Consider the following 24,032-nt stretch of genomic DNA (forward strand, 5'->3'; position numbering starts at 1 on the left):
CACAACTCGCAACACAAATAAAAGGTATAACACACAGAAGTAACACAATAATGGGACAAAATTAAAGGTACAGTACATAGTCACCATACAGTATGCAAACACTAGACAATACAACACAACACAATACCACTAAGGGCACTATTCAGATGTGTCAGGCCGCAGGCTTCTGAGGAATACAATGGAGCAAAACACTAACCGTATTAGCGCCACTGAACTAGCAGGTGCGGAGTCTAACGTACCCCTGATGTTCGCCAGGGACCCCCGCAAGGAGGTTTGGACTTCACTGCACAGGGCATGCAGGTCGCGGTCCTACTAGCCAGTTGCCGGTGTAGTATAGAAGGGTCAGACGGTCTGGGTCGAGCCAATAAGGAATGTACGGTACCATGGAGAATCCGAAAAGAGTAGTCAACAGGCCGAGGTCGCAGTACAATATGGGTCTCACAGATAATAGGATGGTCGCCAAGTCGGGTCACAACGGAGAACAGGGAACAATGGAAGTACAGCAGGGAACAAAGGAGCAGGAGAACCAGGATGCTAGGTATAGAACCTGTTACTCTGGCACCCTAATGGCGCCAGAGCCAGGTTTAAATAGTAATGATATGATTGGAGGAGCCAGGAGGCGGGTATCCCGCGGGACAGGTAGCGTCACGTTGCTAAGCAACGGGACGAGGCAAGGTACATGCGCCCGACAGAGCCCTGAAGCGGAAGCCGCAGCGCGTCTGTTGCCTAGCAACAGACCGCTATGGCCCGGAAGAAGGATGGCGTCTGTTCCCCGGCTGACAGGGTATCAGTGGGGACGGCGCCTGACAGTACCCCCCCTCTTCCTCTCCCTCAAAGAAGGGTCAGTCCTCTCCAGGAATTTGACAAGGAGGCGAGGAGCATGAAGATCGGCCTCCAGAATCCAGGATCTCTCATCAGGGCCATAGCCCTTCCAATGCCCAAGATACTGGGGATTACCTTGAACAAAACGAATCTTCAGAATTCTCTCAACTTCGAATTAGTCTCCCAGAGAGGTCTTGATGGGTGGAGGAGAGACAGGTTCTTTGAAGAATTCGTTGAGGACTAGAGGTCTCAGCAGGTAGATGTGGAAAGTGTTGTGGATTCTGAGGGAAGGAGGTAATGAGAGCTTGTAAGAAACAGGGTTGAAGATTTGAAATATAGTGAAAGGACCGATAAACCGGGTAGCTAATTTCATTGAAGGAACTCGGAGCCGGAGGTTGCGAGTTACCAGCCATACACGATCTCCCACCTTTAGTATCGGAAGATTCTTTCAACGGCGGTCAGCAGCAATCTTATGTCGTTGCACTGAAGTAGAAAGTGTCGCTTTGGCTTTGGTCCAGATTTGTGAAAAGTCATGGATGAGGGAGTCAGCAGCAGGCACAGGAGATGCTGGAGCCTCAGATAAGAGAGGAGGAGTAGGATGTCTACCATAGACCATGAAGAAAGGAGAATAACCCAAAGAAGAATGTAAGAGGTTATTATGAGCAAATTCGGCCCAATAAAGGAGGTCACTCCAAAAAGCTTGATTCTCTGAAGCGAAGCATCGCAAGAAACACTCCAGGTCCTGATTTACTCGTTCTGTTTGTCCATTAGTTTGAGGGTGGTTGCCGGAAGAGAATTTGAGTTTGACTCCAATCTTGGTGCAAAAGGCTTTCCAGAATCTAGCCACAAACTGTACTACCCTATCGAAGATGATCTCCTGAGGACACCCGTGGAGACGGAATACATTTTTTAAAAACAGATTTGTGAGTTCAGGAGCTGAAGGAAGACCTTTACATGGGATGAAGTGAGACATCTTGGAGAAGCGGTCTTCTCCAAGACCCAGATGGTATTAAAGTCGTGATTCCGAGGCAGGTCGGTGATGAAATCCATCGTAATACTGACCCACGGAGAGTCAGGAATGGGAAGCGGTAGTAGAAGACCAGGAGGGCTTTGTCTAGGAGTCTTGTGGTGTGCACATATACAGCATGCCGACACAAACTTGCGAACATCAGAAACTAGAGAAGGCCACCAGTAGTATCTGGAAAGGAATTCCTTAGTTCTCTTGTAACCAGCATGACCTGCAATTTTAGTCTTATGTGCCCAGCACAAGAGTTTGGGCTGGAGATGTGGGTCTACAAAGGAGCGTCCAGAAGGAGGAGAGATGGAGGAGGAGTTAGTAATTGCCACCACTTGAATGGGGTTAAGGATGGTTTTGTTATCCGAAGAAACCAAGGAATCCGTATTATCAAATGATCTGGATAAAGCATCAGCTTTACAATTCTTGGAACCAGGACGAAAGGTCAGGATAAGTTGGAATTGAGAAAAAAAAAAATAGAGACCAGCGAGCCTGGCGGGGGTTGAGACATTGAGCCTCCTGGAGGTAAGTAAGATTCTTGTGATTAGTCATTACAGTCACCGGATGTAATGCCCCTTCGAGAAGGAAGTGCCATTCTTCCAAAGCCATCTTAATGGCCAGGAGCTCCTTATCTCCGATCCCATAATTTAATTCACAGCTGGAGATTTTTTTAGAAAGGAATCCGCATGTCTCCAAAGAGCCGGATGAAGATCTTTGGGACAAGACAGCCCCAATTCCTACCGAAGAAGCGTCTACCTCGAGCAGGAAAGGTCTCCCTTGGTCTGGCTGTTTAAGGAAGGGAGCCGCAATGAATGCCTCTTTAAGTGTCTTGAAGGCTGTTACCGCATCAGCAGGCCATGATCTGCAGCAGACTCCCTTGCGGGTCAACGCCGTAATGGGAGCGATGATGGAAGAGAATCCTTTAATAAATTGACGTTAATAGTTGGCAAACCCGATGAAGTGTTGTGTAGCTTTGAGGCTAGCAGGTAGTGGCCAGTTGATGATGGCTTCTACTTTCTCTGGGTCCATTTGGAGACCAGTGCCAGAGACCAGATAACCAAGGAAAGGCACCTGGGAACATTCAAAGAGGCATTTCTTGAGCTTGCAATACAGGGAATGCTTCCTGAGACGAGAAAGAACAGTCTTGACATGGAAACAATGAGAACATAGATCAGAAGAGAATACTAGAATATCGTCCAAATAGACAATCACGGATTGGTAGAGAAGATCCCTGAAGATCTCGTTGACGAAATCTTGAAAAACAGCTGGAGCATTACAGAGCCCGAAAGGCATCACGAGGTACTCGTAGTGCCCATTGCGGGTGTTGAATGCAGTTTTCCATTCATCGCCCTTCCGAATGCGTATCAAATTATAAGCTCCTCTAAGATCCAATTTAGAGAAAATCTTGGCACCCTGGATGCGGTCAAAGAGTTCTGTAATCAGAAGAAGAGGATAGCGGTTTTTGCTGGTAATTGCATTCAGGCGACGGTAGTCTATACAGGGTCTTAAGGAGCCATCTTTCTTTTTAACAAAAAAGAATCCAGCCCCTGCAGGGGAGGAAGACTTCCTGATGAATCCCCGCCGGTGATTGTCAGAGACATACAGAGACATTGCTTTGGTCTCAGGTAGAGAGAGCGGGTAGACTCTACCCTTAGGGATGGTCTTCCCAGGTAAAAGTTCGATGGGACAATCCCACGCATGATGTGGAGGTAGACTCTCAGCGGCAGATTTGCTGAAAACATCCAGGAATTCTAAGTACGGTTCTGGGAGTTTACTTTGAGAGGCGATGGAAAGACAAGGTAAGTGGTTAGGTAGAAGTACCTTAGAGAGACACTTATTGCAACAAGAAGTGCTCCAGGAGGATACCTGGGCATGAAGCCAGTCGAACTGTGGAAAATACGCTCTGAGCCAGGGTAAACCCAGGATGATGGAATTAATGGACAGCGGAATGAGCAGGAACTTGATCTACTCGTGGTGAATAACCCCTACCTGCAACCAGACTGGGCAAGTAATACAGGTGATGGAGCCGTTGCTGACTCGGTTACCATCAACTGCGGTGAGGACCAAAGGTTGCGGCAAATGATGAGAGGGTATCTGAAGCTTGGACACCAGAGTGGCGGAGATGAAATTCCCTGAGGATCCAAAATCCATGAAAGCGGAACATTCCAGAGAAGTATCCATATACTTGAGGGTGATTGGCATCAGAAAGTTGGTATCCTTATGGGAGTAGGGATTATGGAGACTGGATCCTAGGACAACCTCCCTTTTAATGCCTAGGAGGTGGAGTTTCCCGGCCTCTTAGGGCAAGTTGACAGTAGGTGACCGGGTTCCCTGCAGTACAGGCAAAGGTGGTTCCTAATCCGAAGTTCCCTTTCATCCCGAGACAGACGAGAACGCCCAATCTGCATTGGCTCCTCCGCCGGAGGGACAGGAGTCTGAAAGCGAGTAGCCAAGCGAATAGAGCGACGATCCTGACTCCTCTCCAAAGAGCGTTCCTGATGACGGATGTCCACCTTGATGCTTAGTGATACCAGCTCGTCGAGTTAGGTGGGAAGATCCCGAGAGGCGAGAGCGTCTTTAATAGGGTATGACAAGCTTTGCCAGTATGTAGCTGTCAGGGCCTCATCATTCCACCCCAGTTCCAAGGCTAGGGTACGGAATTGTAGCGCATACTGACCAGCCAAAAGGGATCCTTGACGGAGGGCTAGGAGGCTAGAGGCGGCAAAAGACACCCGGCCGGGCTCATCGAACACTTTCTGGAAATTTTCGCTGAAAACAGCAAAATTAAAAAGAGATACATCATTACATTCCCACAGCGGGGAGACCCAGGCCAGGGCTTGTCCGGTAAGGAGAGAAATAATGTAGGCTACCTTGGCTCTCTCAGAAGCAAAATTCTCCGGTGCAAGTTCGAATTGGATGGAGCATTGATTGAGGAATCCTTGGCATCCCTTGGGATTACCATCATATTTTTCAGGAGTGGGGATCCGTAGAGTCCTGGAGGTAGCAACATTCACGCTAGGAGGAGTAGGAAGAGTTGGAGGAGCCGGAGAAGCTGCCTGGGGAAGATTCAGGGATTCCAAGCGGGACATCACCCCTTGTATACACTGCAGGGGTTGGGCCCGGTTAGCTATTTGCTGTTCCACCTGTTTCCCTAAATAGAGGAGGAGGTCTCGAGCAGAGGGTTCTCCAGAGCCGTCTGTCATGGTCAGAGTAAACTGTCAGGCCGCAGGCCTTCTGAGGAATACAACGGAGCAAAACACTGACCGGTATTAGCGCCACTGAACTAGCAGGTGCGGAGTCTAACGTACCCCTGGTGTTCGCCAGGGACCCCCGCAAGGAGGTTTGGACTTCGCTGCACAGGGCACACAGGTCGCGGTCCTACTAGCCAGTTGCCGCTGTAGTGTAGAAGGGTCAGACGGTCCGGGTCGAGCCAATCAGGAATGTACGGTACCAGGGAGAATCCGAAAAGGGTAGTCAACAGGCCGAGGTCGCAGTACAATATGGGTCTCACAGATAATAGGATGGTCGCCAAGCCGGGTCACAACGAAGAACAGGGAACAATGGAAGCACAGCAGGGAACAAAGGAGCAGGAGAACCAGGATGCTAGGTATAGAACCTGTTACTCTGGCACCCTAATGGCACCAGAGCCAGGTTTAAATAGGAAGGGTAATGATATGATTGGAGGAGCCAGAAGGTGGGTATCCCGCGGGATAGGTTGCAACGGGGCGAGGCAAGGCGCATGCGATTGACGGAGCCCTGAAGCAGAAGCCGCAGCGTGTCAGTTGCCTAGCAACAGACCGCTAAGGTCCGGAAGAAGGAAGGCGTCTGTTCCCCAGCTGACAGGGGATCAGCGGGGACGTCGCCTGACAAGGTGCTTCTGGGGTATGGGGTACAGGTCATGGACCTAGTGACACTGGTGACTAGAGGGCCTGGCTGAGCCCTAGTGGCCAGGGGCTGGCTGGAGCTAGTGGCCTAGGGGGATGGGGACTAAGTTTAAGGGCTAATAGGCTATGGATGGGAGTTATGTGGTGAGGCCTGGGGTTATTTGGGCCTAAGGAAATAGACCTGGGGATATGGGGTCCTACCTTACTGGGGACTCTGGGCCTGGCATATGGGGAACAAGGGGGCACACAGACCAACAGAGACCACTTGCAGAGAAAAATCCCCCAGCACACAGCTTTTAACCAGTAAAAGAGCTGCTCTTCCTATTTGTAGATAAAAATGCAGAATTCTCAGTTACACACATTTGCAATTGCATGTTAAGCAGCCTGCCACGACATGGCTAAAAGGGTGGTAATAACTCTAAACAATGAGAGTCCCTATTTTGGGGTCATACGTATATGTGTATTTAAATTACCGAGAGGTACCCAAAAAAGCATCCAAATGGCAATATAGCACCAGCATTCCCCATCAGCTACTGATACCAGAGCATGCCCCTCAAACAAACAATACAGAACGGAAAGTTGCTCAATCAATTTATAGGTTTACAGCAGGTGCTTAAAAAGGATGGGGGTATCCTGAAAGGAACAAATACAGAGAAAAATCCACCAGCAAACCACACTTAAACAGTAAAAGAGCTGCTATTTCTACTTTTACATAAAACAGATACCACTTACCCAGTCCATCCATGTCGCTGCTTGTCCTGCCTCCAGCGCTTTCCCACATGGTCAGTCCTTTCTCTGTTCTTTCTCTGCTTCCTCTTCATCTTCTTCTACTTTCTTCTCTGTTGTGAATACTTCTTTGTTCTCCTCTTGAGATCCCTGCCTGGAATGGCGGTATAAATAGTTGCTCGCCGTGAGCGGGGATAAACCTAGGTGGTGCTTGATTGGTGTGTCTCCGGATGACGCTACCTATGTGCCGCTTGATGGACCAAGTTACGGCCGCGACCTAGCGCCCCTGGACCCAGCTCTCACATTCCCTCCCTGCTTTGGTATTTGTAGTCCCTACATGGAAAGACCACACATAATCAGCATACAGGTTGCTGGGACAACTCAAGTTAGTCCTCTGGGGCCTTCAGGGAAGCACGGTGGCAGGCAGGGGGACTGTAGGGCTGTCTCTTACTGGGTCTGGGTGACCACATCTTCATCAGGAAGGGAAATTTCTTCATCCTCTAAGGGTCAGGGAATGAACCAAAAGTCCTCCATCTCCATCAGTGGGTCAGCTCATTTTTCTGCAGTTGGTACAGTCGAGTACGATTCTTTCAATATACAGGGTTGCAACATATTACTGTGTAGAACCCTCACCCGTCCATCTCCATGTTCAGCACCAACTTGTTCACCTGCCCTTTTGGATACACATGCCTCCAGACTATGTGCGGCATCACCTCCCTGCACTCACTCAACTTGTTGCCCGGCTTTTTCATTTGGACCAACTGTCTCTGTCCCAAGCGAAGTGATCCTGACGTTGCTGGCACTAAACCTTGGTGCACCATTACCGCATCTGTTCTTTACCACATTGTGAGCTACGCCCAACCGCTGTCCCTTCACTTCCAACCAGCTGACTGACTGACTTCCATTCTTTTTCAAATTCCAGAGGATTGAGTGACAGGTCTTACATCTCCCTTCCTAGGTGGTTAAACAGTAAAAAAAGCGGAGTGTATTCAGAGTTGTGGTGCAGGTGTTATAAATCCACACCACTTCTTGCATAAACTCTGGCCACTGGTGCCGTTGATCAGCCTCGCAGGTCTGCAGCATCTGGTTAAACCGCTCGCATGCACCATTTCCTTTGGAATGGTACAGGGTAGTCCAAGACTGTTTGATGCCATAAATCCGGCATAGCTCTCTTATCAACCATCCTTGGATACAGGCACCTTGATCAGAGTATATGAGCTCCGGGCACTCATATCACCTGATGAATTGCTCCCTGATGGCTTTGGCAGCAAACCTTGTGAAGTAGTCTATCCTCAACAGGGCATATTAAAGGCCACTGACAGACTCACCAATCAATACATAATCTATCATCAGGATCTGCAGGGGTCGGCCGGACACAATGGTCTGCATGGGTGCTTGCTGTTCCAAAGGTTTCACCTGGCAACATCGCCTGCACTGCCTGCATACCACTTCCACCACCTCATGCAAATCCAGGCATTAAGAAATGCCTATGGAGCCAGTAGTATGCCTTGTTTTTACCTTGTGTCTATCTTAATTAGAGAGGGGCGGGCTCGAATCCCCGAGATCCGAATCCATACTAATTTAGCCTATCCGAGTAACGAGCTGAGCACGCTCGGTACTCTCCCGCCCATTCGGATTCGAATTCGAGGCAAAACAACATTGTGACGTATTCGTATTTCTGAGCCTGGTTCTCGCGAGATTTGAAAAGCATAAATACCAGCCTCCACAGCAATCCATCGAATTTTGACAAAGGGAGAGAGCAGGGTTAGGTCACACTGGCTAGATCAGCGCAGGGACAGATCAGTATTTGGACACATTATTGTTTGTATGCAATACCATTGTAATCTTAATACCAGTTGTTAAAGCAATGAGAGGAGGATAGAGGAGGGTTTATTTGTGAAGTTTCTGGCACTCCAAGTGCTTTTGGGGTGTCCCCCATTCTTTTGCATTAATATTTCTGGCTGTCAAAAGTCCTACTTGTCAGCAGTCTCAAAAAAATATATTTTGAGCACTCCCAAGTGCTTTTAGGCTGTCCCCCATTCTTTTGCATTAATATTTCTGGCTGTCAAAAGTACTGTTTGTCTGCAGTCTAAATAAATTATATTTAGCACTCCAAGTGCTTTTGGGCTGTCCCCCATTCTTTTGCATTAATATTTCTGGCTGTCAAAAGTCATATTTGTCAGCAGTATCTAAAACAATTTGTAGCACTACAAGTGCTTTGGGCTCATAATGGATTCAAAACAGTCCACATATGAGCAGTATCAGCAACCAGGTTCTATCACCAGTCCTGATGGTAGTGTTCCCAGTACGTCATCTGGGAAAGGCGATGTCAAACTACACAGTCTTTTGAAATCAGTCAAAAAAAACACACACCAAAAAACAATTTACTGTGTTGAAGCGAAAAAGAAGTGTAACTGAGGAAAAGTTAAGTGCCGATAAAAAAAAATTGCCAACATGCCATTCTACATAAGCAGTGGCAAAGAGAGAATGAGGCCTTCACCTTTGTTTATTAGTGGCAGATCAAAAAATGTTACCAAGCCTACAAGTGGTGCACAAATACTGTTGCGCGTAAAAGCCGTGCTGCAAGATAACAGTAAGGCAGTAGAGGATAATGTTTGCTCTGAATCACAAATTACACCAATCCCTTTGGAGAGTCCATCCAACAGTGGGATGTCTAATCGTGAGCATTCTGTTAGTGTACCCATAAAGAGGGACCCTTTCAGCAGTTCTGCTGATGTGTGCCTGAACAGCCCGAGTGTAGCCGGTGATACACAAATTGAGGATGCCACTTTGGAAATAGAAGAGGATGAGGGGGAGATTTGTGTAGGCGAAGAGGGCACTAATGATGATGTTGATTGTGATGCAGACAGATACCAAATTGCCTTTCTCAATTTCTATTTATATTCTAGACTCTATAACGGCTGAATAGTTTTCTATTTTACTCCTAGTGGAGAGGGGGTCTGATGCAGACAGATACCAAACTATCTTGGTCCATTTATTTTTACATTCTAATTCTACAGTCTATGCAGGCTGCTTTTTTTCTATTCAACTACAAATGGATGGCGGGGAAGGGGGCATAGATAGCCACCAAACTACCTTGGTCCATTTATTTTTACTTTCTAATTCTATAGACTGTGCAGGCTGCTTTTTTTCTATTCAACTACAAGTGGAGAGCGGGGGGGCATAGATAGCCACCAAACTACCTTGGTCCAATTTATTTTTACTTTCTAATTCTACAGTCTATGCAGGCTGCTTTTTTTCTATTCAACTACAAGTGGAGGGTGGGGGGGGGCATAGATAGCCACCAAACTACCTTGGTCCATTTATTTTTACTTTCTAATTCTACAGTCTATGCAGGCTGCTTTTTTTCTATTCAACTACAAGTAGAGGGTGTAATATACACCCAAAGACGATGGCTGCATTGTCAATAGGCTAAGATGAAGAGGAAGACAACCAGGTTTGTGTGCAGAATTAAGGACGGCCTACCAGGGATTAAACTGTTTTCTTCCTAATTTATTAGCTTTTTCTATTTAACGTGCATTGACTGTACGTTAAATAGAAATGGACAAAGGAAGTTTGGTATCTGTCTGCATCAGACTCCCTCTCCACTAGTAGTAAAAAAGAAAACTATTCTGCCGTTATAGACTGTAGAATATAAATAGAAATGGACAAAGGCAGTTTGGTGGCAGTTTGTATCAGACCCCCTCTCCACTAGTAGTAAAATAGAAAACTATTCAGCCGTTATAGACTGTAGAATATAAATAGAAATGGACAAAGGCAGTTTGGTTTCTGCATCAGCCCACCCCCCTCCACTTGTACTGTAGTTAAATAGAAAAAAAGCAGCCTGCATAGACTGAACAGTATAAAACAAAATGGACAAAGGCAGTTTGGTGTCAGTCTGTATCAGACCCCCTCTCCACTAGTGGTAAAATAGAAAACAATTCAGCCGGTCTGTCTGTGTATGACACCCTACCCTTATTGTGAAATTGACAAAACAGCAGCCTTTCAAGACTGTACGTGATATAGAAATGCCCCAAGTCCCTTTCCTATTTGGGGGTAGATTGCACCCTACACTTATGCTTATCATCATCATCATCATCACCATTTATTTATATAGCGCCACTGATTCTGCAGTATACTTGTTTTTTCTTGGGTGTGTTTTTTTCCCTGATTTAAAAAGACTATGTACTTTTACATAGGCTTTACCAGATAATGTACAGGGAAGACTACCATCAGGACTGGTGCCAGCACCTGCTTGCTGATCCTGCTCATATGTGGACTGCTTTAAATCCATTTTAATGAGCCCAAAGCACTTGTAGTGCAACATATTTAATAGATAGTGCTGCTAGATAAGAATTTATGTAGCCAGAAAAATTGTTGTTTCACACTGGGGAATATGGGACACCCCAAAGCACTTGTAGTGCAAAATATTCAAAAAAAAATGCCTCCTCTATCCTCCTCTCTTGCTGCTCTAACAATTGCTAGAAGAATTGCTAGAAGAATTTCAATAATAATTGAAAGAATAAGGTATACAATAATTGCTCTGTCCCTGTTCTAATGCTGTGACCTAACCCTGCTCTCTCCCTCTGTCAAATGGCGATGGATTGCATTTCAAATATCGCAAGAACCGAGCTCTGAGATCCGACGACGTCACAATGACGTTTTGCCTCGATTTCGAATTCGAATGGGCGGGAGAGTACCAAGCCTGCTCGGCTCGGAACTCGGATAGGTGAAGTTCGGGCGGGTTCGGTTCTCGGGGAACCGAGCCCGCCCATCTCTACTTAAAATTATCAAAGGTACCAAAAAACAAAATAAAATAAAAGACAATAATAATAGTAACTATTGTAAATCATTTCAGCTGTAGCCAGAAAAAGTATATTACAGATATATACCGCACCAACTTTAGCTCCAAACAATTCTTTGTCTTAGGATGGACTGCGTTGAGTCTCCCTGCTTAAAGAAAAATGATTAAAGTTTTTTTTCTGAATATGGGAAAGCTTTATTCAATGCCAAGCACAGTCAAATCTAAAATTTATAATTACTTTAAACATACCACATACTATGAAGCAATAATTTTAGTGTTAGACCCTCAGATTAACTTTGAAAAAGGCCTGGCCAAATAAGTGATTAACAGTTATAAGGAGATTGGGATTTGTCTGAATACACTTACCTGGATGTTCATATTCTTGTTACGGCTGCACTTGGAACCTAAACTTATCTAATCATTTAACAATCTAACTCACCAAAGTATGTCCAATAGATATTTATTTTTTAAAATGTGATACAATTTATTTATGGATATGTATTGCTCTTTGTTGATATATACTGATTTTCTGCATATGCTATTTGTACAACAATTATAATAGGTTTTGTACCATTATACCTTTGACATTATGTTCCTATTTTGTCTGTATTCTGCATCCACGACTATAAATTCTGCGAAATTATTAACAGCCCTCTGTACACGCGTCTGTCCGTCATCTGTAGCCAGGACGCAATGCTGATACTGAGAGTGTCCAGATTCGCCAACAGAAACGAGCAATGGCAGCTCGTAACAGTGCCCCCACTAAAAGAGAACTCTTTTTCTTTCACTTTAGGTTGTAATTGTGTTTTAATAATCTTTTCTAGCAATGGTGTTCAGAATCTATTGTTTGGTGATTCCAGGCAAAAACTTTATTATTTTAATTGCTTTTTTGTGTCTATAGATATTTTAGATTATTTTAGCAGAGCTAGCAGTATGTACTTCTAGGTTATATTATTATACAGGGAAATAAGGGCCTAGTAAAATAACAGCACCCAGCAGGGGGGAGCAGGTAAGTGAATGGTGTTAATTACTTTGAAGGAAATCCCTGCCACTATTCAGTAAGTATAATATACTGTCAAAATCTAAGATAAAAAGTTCTAGGCATAGGACACCTCCACACAATAGGACACTAGCATCTTCAGTATAACCTCTCAATAAACATATTACTTAGCAGCTACAGTTTCACTTTCCATTTATGCATCTTTATTACCAACCATTTACTCTTCCTAAGGAGAATAAACTCATTATATGCAAGAAAATTAAACTAAAATAATGATTCAATGCATGTTTGATCATGCCATTGGCATTGTCTATGCACTTAAGGATGTGATTCTCTGTTTTACAATAGAACTATTCAGAAAAAAACATTTCTTAGGTACTGCAAATCATATACGAAGTGCTCTGAGAACATTGCATTCACCATAAAATTTTACCTACTCACCAAATGCTCGTTTTGGTTGCACCAGGCGCAGTGTGAACGTCTCAGATTTTGGGAGCTCTCTCAACATTTTTGCCACTTCGTAGTGTCGGCATCCCACAATTGTCTGATCATTTATGGCTTCAATATTGTCACCCACATTGACGGTCTTCAGCCGATCAGTAATGCTGCCCTCCTTTATTCTCTAATTAGAACAACAGTTAGGAGGTCATAAAGCAGAAATGGAAATGCACTTTTCCTCAATATATCTGATTTCCCGGTCTATTACTAATATATAAAGCTATTGTACTCAAATAATTCTCTGCCAGGGTTATGCTTTAATAATCAAAAGAGAGGGTTAAAGAACTTCCGTACAGAATCACCATTGTCTATAGAAATTTATTTTAGAGAGTAAATCTGTTCCTTTATTCATTATCACTACTCTATAGGTATTGCTATCTCCATTCATATCCAATCATCAATGACACGGAAAAATACTATAATTACAACCTAAAGTAGAATAAAAAGAATTCTCTTTTAGTGGGGGGCACTCACAAACTCACTCCTTTGTCCTACTTATTCTTAAATCAGAATAATTAGGACAAAGGAGTGAGTATGTGAGTGCCTTTTACGGCTGGCGACTATTGATATAAGCTTGCAGGAGAGAGAGGTCTTCGCCTATAGCAGCCTCCGTTCCCATAGAGCTTGTTGCGCTCACAGGTACTCAGGTGCCCTCAGGTCTTAAGCTCTTGTATAGTGGAAGCTTATATGCAATATTACCGTAGATAGAGAGAAGACAGTAGCCAAAGTAGGTTCTGAGGGTCAGGAGCAGGCCAGGGTCAGGGGTCCATAGCAGGCAGAGTAGTCACAAACAGGCCAAAGGGTCAGGCCTGGCAGCTAGCAGAAATATCTAAATAACAGGCCAGAGGTCAGGGCAATCAAAGTTCAAGCAGGATCCAAAAACAAAGCCATGAGTCACAACAGGAATCAGACAGGAAAGTAGCAGCGTATCCATAGGCAAAACTGGAACACAAGAGCATGTTTGCTATGCACAGCAAACACACAATAACCGGCGGGGGGCTAAGACCTCCCTGCCTTATATACACATATGGTCCAATGGCAGCCTGAAACATACGACCAGTAATTGTCCTCCAGGAGTTCCATAATTAATTAGCAGCCCCCTGTACACGCGTCCAGCCGTCATCTGTAACCATGACACAGTGCTGATACTGAGAGCATCCCAACCATTGCCCTGGTGATGACTGGGACGTGGAGGAAGTGACGTCCCGGTCCGGGATGCAGAGTCACCAACAGAAACGAGCAATGGCCGCTTGTAGCAGTGCCCCCACTAAAAGAGAACTCTTTATCTTCTACTTTAGGTTGTAATAATGTTTTAATAATCTCTTCTAGCAATGGTGTTCAGAATTTATTGTTTGGTGATGCCAGGCAAAAACTTTATTATTTTAATTGCTTTTTTGTGTCTATAGATATTTTAGATTATTTTAGCAGAGCTAGCAGTATGTACTTCTAGGTTATATTAATATACAGGGAAATAAGGGCCTCTGTGCATAACTAATGCAGATATAGTGTGTTGTATATTTGTATACAAAGTTTAGAACTTATTTTAAACAAATCAAAGTATTTCCAAGTCACAACATCGGGAGTGGAATAATGCTATTATTTTTCTAAAGGTTTTTCTACATTAACAGCTTTTTGTAACTGATAATGCAAATGCAAACAGCTTTTTTGTTGTAGTATACAACATGGAACACATAGCAAAGACATATTAACATGAATTTGCATTAATACAGGCAGCAGCTTACATACTGCTGTAGGAACCCATGTGGCTGCTATGGAGTTAAGCAATGAGGAGGGTCTGGGGATGTGTAAATTATCCACTCCACTCTGCTTTTATGAGTGCAGAGGAGCTCATTCGGGCTTTCACTTGCATTGTGGTTGGGCTCCACTGCACATGACGAGAAAAACAAAATATATTTGCTATGGGGCCAGGTCAATGCTAGTTACAGCCCTGACTGCAGTGGTCCTGAGCTCTTCCACATAAGTGAAAGGAAGTCCTTTGACATCACCAGGACAACTGAAGGTAGAAGAAGGTTGAGATCTGAATCAGATGTTTTCTTCCAGGGAAAACAAGTAAACTGGATGTAATAGTAGCTGGTTGGACAGTTACTATTGCAGTATATCCATTTTACACTAAGAGGAGACCGTTTGGAGCAACCTGTTACCCTCCATGGTCCCTCTGGTTTAAAGCAAAACACAAAATTGTGAAGGACTATAGACATCCTCACTGAGGAAGGTGACATAATCATTGTATAATTGTTATAAAATATGCAGTGATATGCCATGGTATAGAGAGAAAACCTGAGGAAACTTTCTCTGGTAGCATATTTTGGGAAACAACAATATTAAGGTAATCCTTTAAAAAAAAAAAAAGGTAATGAATGTTATTAATGTAAAGGTTTAAATGAGTGATATTTTGTTGGTAGATCTAATGCTTACAAATATCAATATTTGTATTTAAAGAGTAATCAACTAATATACAATAGTTGGTATAAATATGAGGACAATTCTATTGCTACTTTGGAACAGTTAGACACACCCCTGGGATTTCGTTGGTATTTTACTGTATACTGTATTCATTTAATATAATTTTATACCATTATATATTTTTTTATTTAGGGTGACTTTAAACACATATAATATTCTAAACATTTTACCTATTTTAGATGAAATGATGTAATACATTTGCAACAGGTCACCTTTATAAAAGCATATCCAGCTCCGTTGTCGGTGATAGTAAGGCCCAGTGCGTCTTCTGTTTTGGTTATCTCCACTTCTTTGGTTTCTCCTCTAACATGTGCGAAGATGAAATCCTCCAGACCAATTTGACCTCCAAGAAGCTTCTGCATGTCCACTTTGTGTGTGTTCAATGTGCAGAACAAGATCTATGCAGGATAAAACACACTGCTTACTGGCTTAGGCTAGGGCTACATGGATTTATGGTTGCAATTGTGATGCTACAAGTCTCTCATGAGAAATAATCCAAATGAGTAAAGGAAACTGATATAAAATCTGCTACTTTCAAAATCCACGGGTTTCCCATGAAACTTTAAAGTGTAATCATTCAGTTTTAAAGCAAAGTAACATACAGCGAAGCATAATGGAGTTAGAGATAGGTGATATTGAGGCAAAATATCAAATAAATTGAGTTTCATGGTAGAACAGGCTATTTCGTAGATGCACAAAGTTCCAGTGATACAAAGTCATTCTGTATTGGGTCTGTAAATACACATTTTGTGAAATGTATAATCTATGTAGATCTAGGCTTATGACGTCCAATCCATTCTGCTTTGTGGTGTGATTGGGCAGGTAGTTTACTTACATTTAGATAAAGAGTAAAGAAAAAACAGATGTTAAAAATGGGGCTGGTGTGTAACAATATCTTGTTTACCTGAGCTGCGTCCTCAGCGTGTGCATGCATGACCACTCAAATTCATATAGCTACATTATTATTGCTGGTCCATCATGTTTGTATGCTCATGATGTCAGTATGCAATGACATCATGCATTCATTTCTACAACCGTTGCTCTGAGAGTTTTTTAAATTGGCATATGATTATGGTATCATGCCCCATTATGGCATACACTTGATAACCTCCTCTTTAATGCGCCTGTTCTACTCCATGCCTGAGTAACTAGCTGTGAGGACTTCTCTGCTTGTAATTACTCTGTTGCTGAGCTTTGCTGAATTATTGTTATTAATTTTTATTTATAGGGCACCACAAAATGCCTGCAGCACCATACAGGAACAAACAATAGGACAGTACAAGGTAAAACAGCATGTACAATTAATGGTTAATACTCAGGCAGCTCAAAGTACAGCTAAAAAGAAAGGCTTAAAGTGTGGGGGTGAGGGATATTCAGCAAGCTGGAAACCTGTGCCCAAGAGGGTGGAGGCAGCTAACAGGTTAAGAACCACTGACTGGTGGAGACAAAAGCAAGAGAAGAGTCAATGGGCAAAAGACCCTAGAAGGAGGTGGGCAGAGTAGTTGTGGAGCAAAGTTAAAAGTGGTGGAAAATGGAGGAGAGAGGGCCCTGCTCTAAGGAGCTTACAATTTAAAAGGAGGGAACATGACTAACATGGTAGAAAGAGGACCCGAAAATATTGGCATTAAAACATATTTATTCATATGATTGTCCTGAGCCACAGCTGCTGCGACTCGTTCCTTGCTGATGCGTCCTGGCCATCTCCATGGCGACCAGGACATCCATTCCGGTCGTCATGGCAACAGTCAGGACACCTTTATGTTCAGACACTGCATCCCGGCATCAGGGGCAGCCGGGTGAGTGCGCAACTGTAGAAATTAATTAACAGCCTTCTTCGCTGCTTAACCCTGCTGTGCTTTCCTCTTGCTGATTTGTCCATCTATGTATATAAGGCAGGGAGAGCTTAGCCTCCCTGCCGGTTATAGTGTTCAGTTCCTGTTAGCTTGCCTGCTCCTGTCAGTTTGCTGAAACCTTTGGATTGATTCACTGTGTATGGTTTCGTGGACTTGATTGTTTGCTTGTTGCCCTGACCTCTGCTTTGTTACCTGTACTACCTTTCATTGCGACCAGATCTGACCACTTGACTGTACCTGACCACGCTACCTGCTTTGGATCCTGGACCTCGGCCTGTCCCTGACCACGCTTCGCTTGCCATTACCTGCTATCCCAATACATTAATTAGGTTGTACTACACTGAGTGTAAGACTTGGGGGCATCTGAGTACCTGTGAGCATAGCAAGGTCTATGGAAAAGGCGGCTGCTATAGGTGAAGACCTCTACATCCTGTTCTACAAGCTCATGATAGTTACCAATAGCCACAACATTAAAACCAGCCAGTGAAGAATTTGGAGGAACTCACTCACATGGATGAAAGCGGGACGAATCCTTCTCCAGGTTCTGGCTGGCCAGATTCAAACTGTATCTCAGATGGTCCAAGGTCTGTCGTACTGATTGTCTGCACAAGCAGCCGCTAGAACTTCCCAAATTGAATTTGCCAGATCTGATCTCTGTACATTGAGCCTTTTTTCGCAACTTTAAGGAAAGTTGTAAACTTTATGTTCGTCTCCTACCCCGTTCCTCAGGCTCGGAGCTTCAAAGGGTAGGCATCATAATATTCCTTCTTCAAGGTGACCCCCAGTCCTGGGCATTTAGTTTTGCTCCTGCGAGCCCTCCATTACAGTCCGCTGACGCATTTCTTAATTCCCTGGGTCTGCTCTATGATGACCCCGACGGAGCGGTTTTGGCTGAATCCCTGTCACAATTCTAGCAGATAGTGGATTCACTTTCATCTACCTGGATTAGCGCTGGCAGTAACAGAGGCACGGAGTCTAACGAACCACTGGACCCCCGCAAGGAGGTTTGGGTTTAGCTTCAGGTAAGTTCGCATTTTGCAGCCCTCTGCGCTGCCTCCAGACGAGACAAGCTTGTATCAAGTGCATGAGATTAGTCAACGTAGGTGGGACTGGTACACAACGTACTGCAGAATGCCAAATCAAGAAACCGAAAAATTGTCAGAACAAGCCGGGTCAGCAACAATTGGGAATGCACAGTACAACACAACAGGCAGAAGAACAGCCAGGAACAGTCCGAGTCAGGATACACAGGGATCAGCCACAAGTAGCACAGGAACGCTGGAGTAAAGGTATGGAGCCTTATACTCTGGCAGAGATCTGTGCACTGAGCAGGTTTAAATAGCTGAGCTGAAGAGCAGGGTGGGTCATACGACAGAACACATGATCACAGGTTCAGAGCTCTTAAAGGGCCATGCGCCTACTGTTGTGCAAAGTATTATTAATATGACACAAGTTTCTGTGTCTGGAACGGAGGGACGAAAAGAGTGAGTGTGCCGGACAGTGGGTTTGAAAACCAACTGCCAGACTTCAATGTGTGACAATCCCATCTTAGGACCCTGAAGCAAAGCCGAAGCACTGCTGAAGAGTAATGTGGAAAGTTCAGGCCATGATCCACGGATAGTGAATGGAATGATTCGGCACTCCGGAGGCAGTTTCACCTGGGTCTCTTAAAGACATCCTAGTGCAATATCCTATACCAGCTACACTGGAGAATTTGATGCAGTTGGTAATCAAAATTGATCATATATTCAAAGAGAGAAAAGCTGAGAAGGATCCATCCGATTCCTCCTGCTCTCTGCTGACCCCTTCTACTGCACCATTGGAAGTTGCTAAGCCCATGCAGCTAGGAGCTTATCTCCTTTCCTCAGAAGAATGCTCCACACAATGCACCATTGTAACGGCCATCAGTAAGTTTATAAACTGGTAGAACAAGGTGGAGAGGTCTTCACCTATAGCAGCCACCTTTCCCATAGAGCTAGACGCGCTCACAGGTACTCGGATGCCCCAACTCTTATACTCAGAGTAGTACAAGTTTATGAAATGTACTGTAGCGCTGAGTAGCGGGAGATGGAAGGTGCATAGTCAGGAAACAGGCAGAGGTCAAGGTCCGAGGCAGATACCGCGGTCAGGGACAGCCAATCTGTCAGGGCTGGCAGCAAACAAGGAGAGTTTGGAAACATAGCAGAGGTCAGAGGGCACAGACAGAGAATCAAGGTCCAGGAAACTAAGCCAAGGGTCAAACACAGGAGTCTAAGGGGCGTATTCAATTGTCGGCGGAAACGCCTGGCTACATGTGAGCAAGGCTGTGTTCCATTGACCTCGGTGAAGCTCTATAAGGAAAAAAAAATGTATTCAGTGTTTTATACTTTCCTGCTTTATTTTAAACATCTTTTATGTGTAACAATGGCTTGCTGTAAACTCCTGCTATATTTTGAAATTAAATACATTGTGCGTTGGAACCACACAAATCGCATTGGACAATGTTTTATTGGTAAGCGATAAAATTACTTTAATAGTCCCCTCTTCTTATGCGTATCAGGTTATAGGCACCACGGAGGTCAATTTTAGAAAAAATGGTAGCTGATTTGAGTTCATCAAATAATACGGAAATCAGAGGAAGAGGATAAGTATTCTTGACCGTGATTTTATTCAACCCGCAATAGTCAATGCAGGGCCGCAAACTGCCATCTTTTTTGGCTACAAAGAAGCAACCTGCTCCCACGGGAGACTTAGAAGGCAGAATGAACCCTTTTTGAAGATTCTCCTTCACGTATGGTTCCATAACTTGAGTCTCAGGAATAGAGAGAGAGTATAAACGAATTTTAGGCAACTTAGAGCTAGGAATTAGGTTGAATGCACAATCATACTCCTGATGAAGGGGAAGAGAATCCACTTTTTATTCAGAAAACACATCGCAGATTTCTTGGTATGGAGCAGGAACGGGTTCCAGTTCAGGCTGAAGAACTCGGAGAGGTAAAATCAAGCAAGTAGACGAACGCTTAGGAATCCAATGAAGGATCTCCCCCTTCTTCCAGTTAATGGGGGGATTATGGCTTTGAAGCCAAGGATACCCTAAAATCAACGGAGCAGAGGGGCACGAGATCAAGAAAAACGGAAACACTTCAGTATGAAGAGCAACTACAGACAACTGAATAGGAGGAGTCTTGGCGAGAATACTGCCCCCAGATAGGGGACTACCATTCAATCTACAGACGGTGATGCTTGATTCCAAGTTGATGGAAGGAATTACAAGAGTTCGAGCCAACTGGATATCCAGGAAGTTACCCGTTGCTCCACAGTCAAGGAAAGCGGACATATTAGTTGATTGAGAACCAAAGACTAGACGTGCCAGAACCAGAAGGGAGTTTTCTGAAGAGATTATTTGGAGACCTAGACGCACCTCTTCTCCAGCGCCTAGGGCTGTGCGTTTCCCAGCTTATTAGGGCAGGCCCGGAGTAGGTGACCCTTGTTGCCGCAATACATGCACAGTCCCAGAGAGCGTTGTTGTGAACGTTCCTCTTGAGAGAGACAATAGGCACCCAAGTGCATGGGCTCTGGAACATCCAGGGGAGGGGACCATCGTCTAAACTCAGTGCAGTATTCTTCAGCGGTACGTCTCTAAGATGAGACTCTGCCAAGGCCACCCTGTCTGGATCATCATAAAGAATACCCAGGGCATTGAATAAGGTGTCAAAAGATTGCAGAGAGGAACTTGTGGGTGGAAGGCCAAATGCCCAGGACTGAGAATCACCCTGGAGCTGGGAAATAATGATGCCGACTCTTTTCTGCTCAGAGCCAGAAGAGCATGGTCTCAAGCGGAAGTAGAGTTTACAGCTCTCTTTAAAATTGCGAAAAGAAGCCCTGTGACCGGAGAAGCAATCAGGTAGGCTCCATTGCAGAACCTGGAGGGCCTTGCTGAACTTGTGAGGCTCTGGAGGCCTCTTCCTGGGCAGACAAACATTGGGCCAGGCTCTGGACCACTTGTGATAGGGTCTGGATCTGGCCTGCCAGGACTTGGGCTGGAGAGGGGTTCGTCCCGCTTTCATCCATGGAAGCGCACTCTTTCAAACTTCACTAGCCGTTTATAATGTTACGGGTATCAGTAAGATCATAAATTTGTAGAACAAGGTAGAGAGGTCTTCACCTATAGCAGCCGCCTATCCCGTAGAGCTAGACGCGCTCACAGGTACTCGGATGCCCCCAGGTCTTATACTCAGAGTAGTACAAGTTTATGAAACGTACCGTAGAGCTGAGTAGCGGGAGATGGAAGGTGCGTAGCCAGGAAGCTGGCAGAGGTCAAGGTCCAAGGCAGATACCGTGGTCAGGGACAGACAAGATGTCAGGGCTGTAGAATAAAAAAGAAAAGCAGTACTACTTCCAACAAAGGCACACTAAAGACGTAAATATTTAGTCCAATACTGGGAAATTATTCCATATCATTGAGGGGATTTTTGAAGATGGATAATACATAAACATAACTCGTAAAACCAACATTTTTATTGATATGCATTAAAAATGACTTTAATAATTAAAAAGCGAAATATTAAAATGTTGGAGTCTGGGACAGGTAAATGAGATAGGAGTACACATGAGAGTGTAGTGGTGGTAGAATCACCTATATTTATGTATCTCCCTATCCACGATAATTACAGTGGGAATCCCTAATTAACCATCAAACATGATCAAAAACTGCACAGGTCATCTGAATGAATAAATCTTTATATTGTGTTAGTAACACAGATATCTAATGATGTATATAATTAATACAGATGAAGTTCCTGAATGTAAATTCTGTTTCTATGTCCTTAAATGATGGCAAATATCTGTTCAATATTGTAAAGATCAACGGAGTATTCGTGATACCAGTTTATTTCTGAAATCAGCTTATTTGTTATTATTATTATTTTTTATTTGTAAGAAATTATACGAAGATCGCGTGGATGGTAAGTATGTTAGCTTATAATTATGTTTCTCATAGTGAGCAGAGAGAAATGTATGCATGACCGCGTATACACATGTCCAGGGACACGATCACGATCAAGGTAAGTATATCAGTTTCACAGATCCTTAATGAACAGTAGAAAAAAGTATATATCTATATCTGTATATTTTCAGGTGTGATCTGGGTTTAGTAATTATCAACCCCACATATACTAAATATTCCTTCTAGTCTCACTTGAAAAGTGGCCACATATAATTTTCCGGCTAGCTGGTCACCGTTTGTAAACTGTGTTATATAGGGTTATTATTCACTGACCAGCTATGGCTAAACGGATGCTTAGGAAAATATATACATCTCAAATTACTTTGTGTATATACACATTATTTCATTGAGGGGCTATGATTAAAGAGTATTGAGCATATACATTTAGCATTCACCCCAGAGAACTGCTTGATTCTATAAATAGCAGCTTTAGTATTATTATTGAGAACAAAATAAAGTTGTGTTCTAATATTTCAAATAGCTACATTTATAACAATCTAGGATTCTGCTCACATGAGAGTGCTGTGTTAATGTGCATAGCTCAAGTCTGATTACTAAGAGCATTAACATACAAAGAAAAGGTATTTTTCAACTTCTGTTGTTATATTGTATCAATTAATTGTATCTGTGGCAAGCTAGGGTTAATGCCATGTAAATTGCTAATGTTCTTTTCACATCATTTCATAGTTAAAGTATATTAAGCATATGTATGTGACATTCGCCTGACAGATAAATAGCAGTTTCAATATTGTTGTTAAAAACAGAATGAGGTTTGTATCTAATATATTAGTACCATAACAAATAGCTGCATTTATGATAATCTAATCTGAGGTTCAGCTCCTGTAAAAGGGCTGTGCTAGTGAACTGCAGCTCTGGTCTAATTACTGGAAACATTCACGAATACAAAGACTGAGTTTATCAGCTCCTATTGTTATATTATGTTAATTACTTATATCTGTGATAATCTAGGATTAATGCCCTATAGAAAAAGCTAATCCTCTTAAACAGAATCCATATTTTTGATCAGAAAGGGCTGTAATAGCCAGCTACACTTTGAGCTCCCTGACACACAGACTCCTTCTAAAAACTACACATACACCTGACGTACGTTTCGTTCATTGAGGATCTGTGAAACTGATATACTTACCTTGATCGTGATCGTGTCCCTGGACATGTGTATGCGCGGTCACGCATACATTTCTCTCTGCTCACTATGAGAAACATCATTATAAGCTAACATACTTACCATCCACACGATCTTTGTATAATTTCTTACAAATAAAAAATAATAATAATAACAAATAAGCTGATTTCAGAAATAAACTGGTATCACGAATACTCTGTTGATCTTTACAATATTGAACAGATATTTACCATCATTTAAGGACATAGAAACAGAACTTACATTCAGGAACTTCATCTGTATTAATTATATACATCATTAGATATCTGTGTTACGAACACAATATAAAGATTTATTCGTTCAGATGACCTGTGCAGTGTTTGATCATGTTACCACTTTCATACTGCCGCCCCGGCAATATCCCAGGTTTTTCAAGCCGGGTTTTTGCCGGGGCTCTGAGCGTCCCAGCTCAGAAACACCATTCATACTGCACCTTGGACCCGGGAATCTCCCGGGTTGACCCCATTCATACTGCACAAGTCTGTGCCCTGGCAATTTGTGGGAGTCATAACCAGAGCAGTTTTCATTGGCTGAAAAATGGTGATGTCATTGAAAGGTGACTGGTTTGTTGATGCATAAAGATGATGCAAAAGTGGGTGGTGATTGTTTACCACATTACTTTTCATCATGGCCGATAACTCACTTTTGTGTAGCCCAGAGTTCATGTTTACTAGTGTGTTTTTGCTGTTTTATGCAGCAAATGAGAGTTTGCTGCAGCTGCTGACACTATGCACTCTTGCACAGTCCCAGTTCAGGAGGAGGAAGGCGAAGTTTATGGC

The 24,032-nt window shown here is 43.6% G+C and overlaps 1 protein-coding gene across 1 annotated transcript in view; it reads right to left on the bottom strand.

Annotated features, from left to right (window-relative positions):
• GIPC3 (GIPC PDZ domain containing family member 3) overlaps positions 1-24,032 on the bottom strand; it is a 230,337-nt gene that overhangs the window by 176,771 nt on the left and 29,534 nt on the right. The window contains exons 2-3 of the mRNA XM_075204898.1: positions 15,446-15,631; positions 12,693-12,873 (exon numbers count right to left, since the gene is read on the bottom strand). Coding sequence (XP_075060999.1) covers positions 12,693-12,873; positions 15,446-15,631 — 367 coding nt within the window. The remainder of the gene's footprint in view (positions 1-12,692; positions 12,874-15,445; positions 15,632-24,032) is intronic.

This window comes from Mixophyes fleayi, chromosome 1 (assembly GCF_038048845.1).
Source record: "Mixophyes fleayi isolate aMixFle1 chromosome 1, aMixFle1.hap1, whole genome shotgun sequence".
Taxonomy (NCBI): Eukaryota; Metazoa; Chordata; class Amphibia; order Anura; family Limnodynastidae; genus Mixophyes; species Mixophyes fleayi.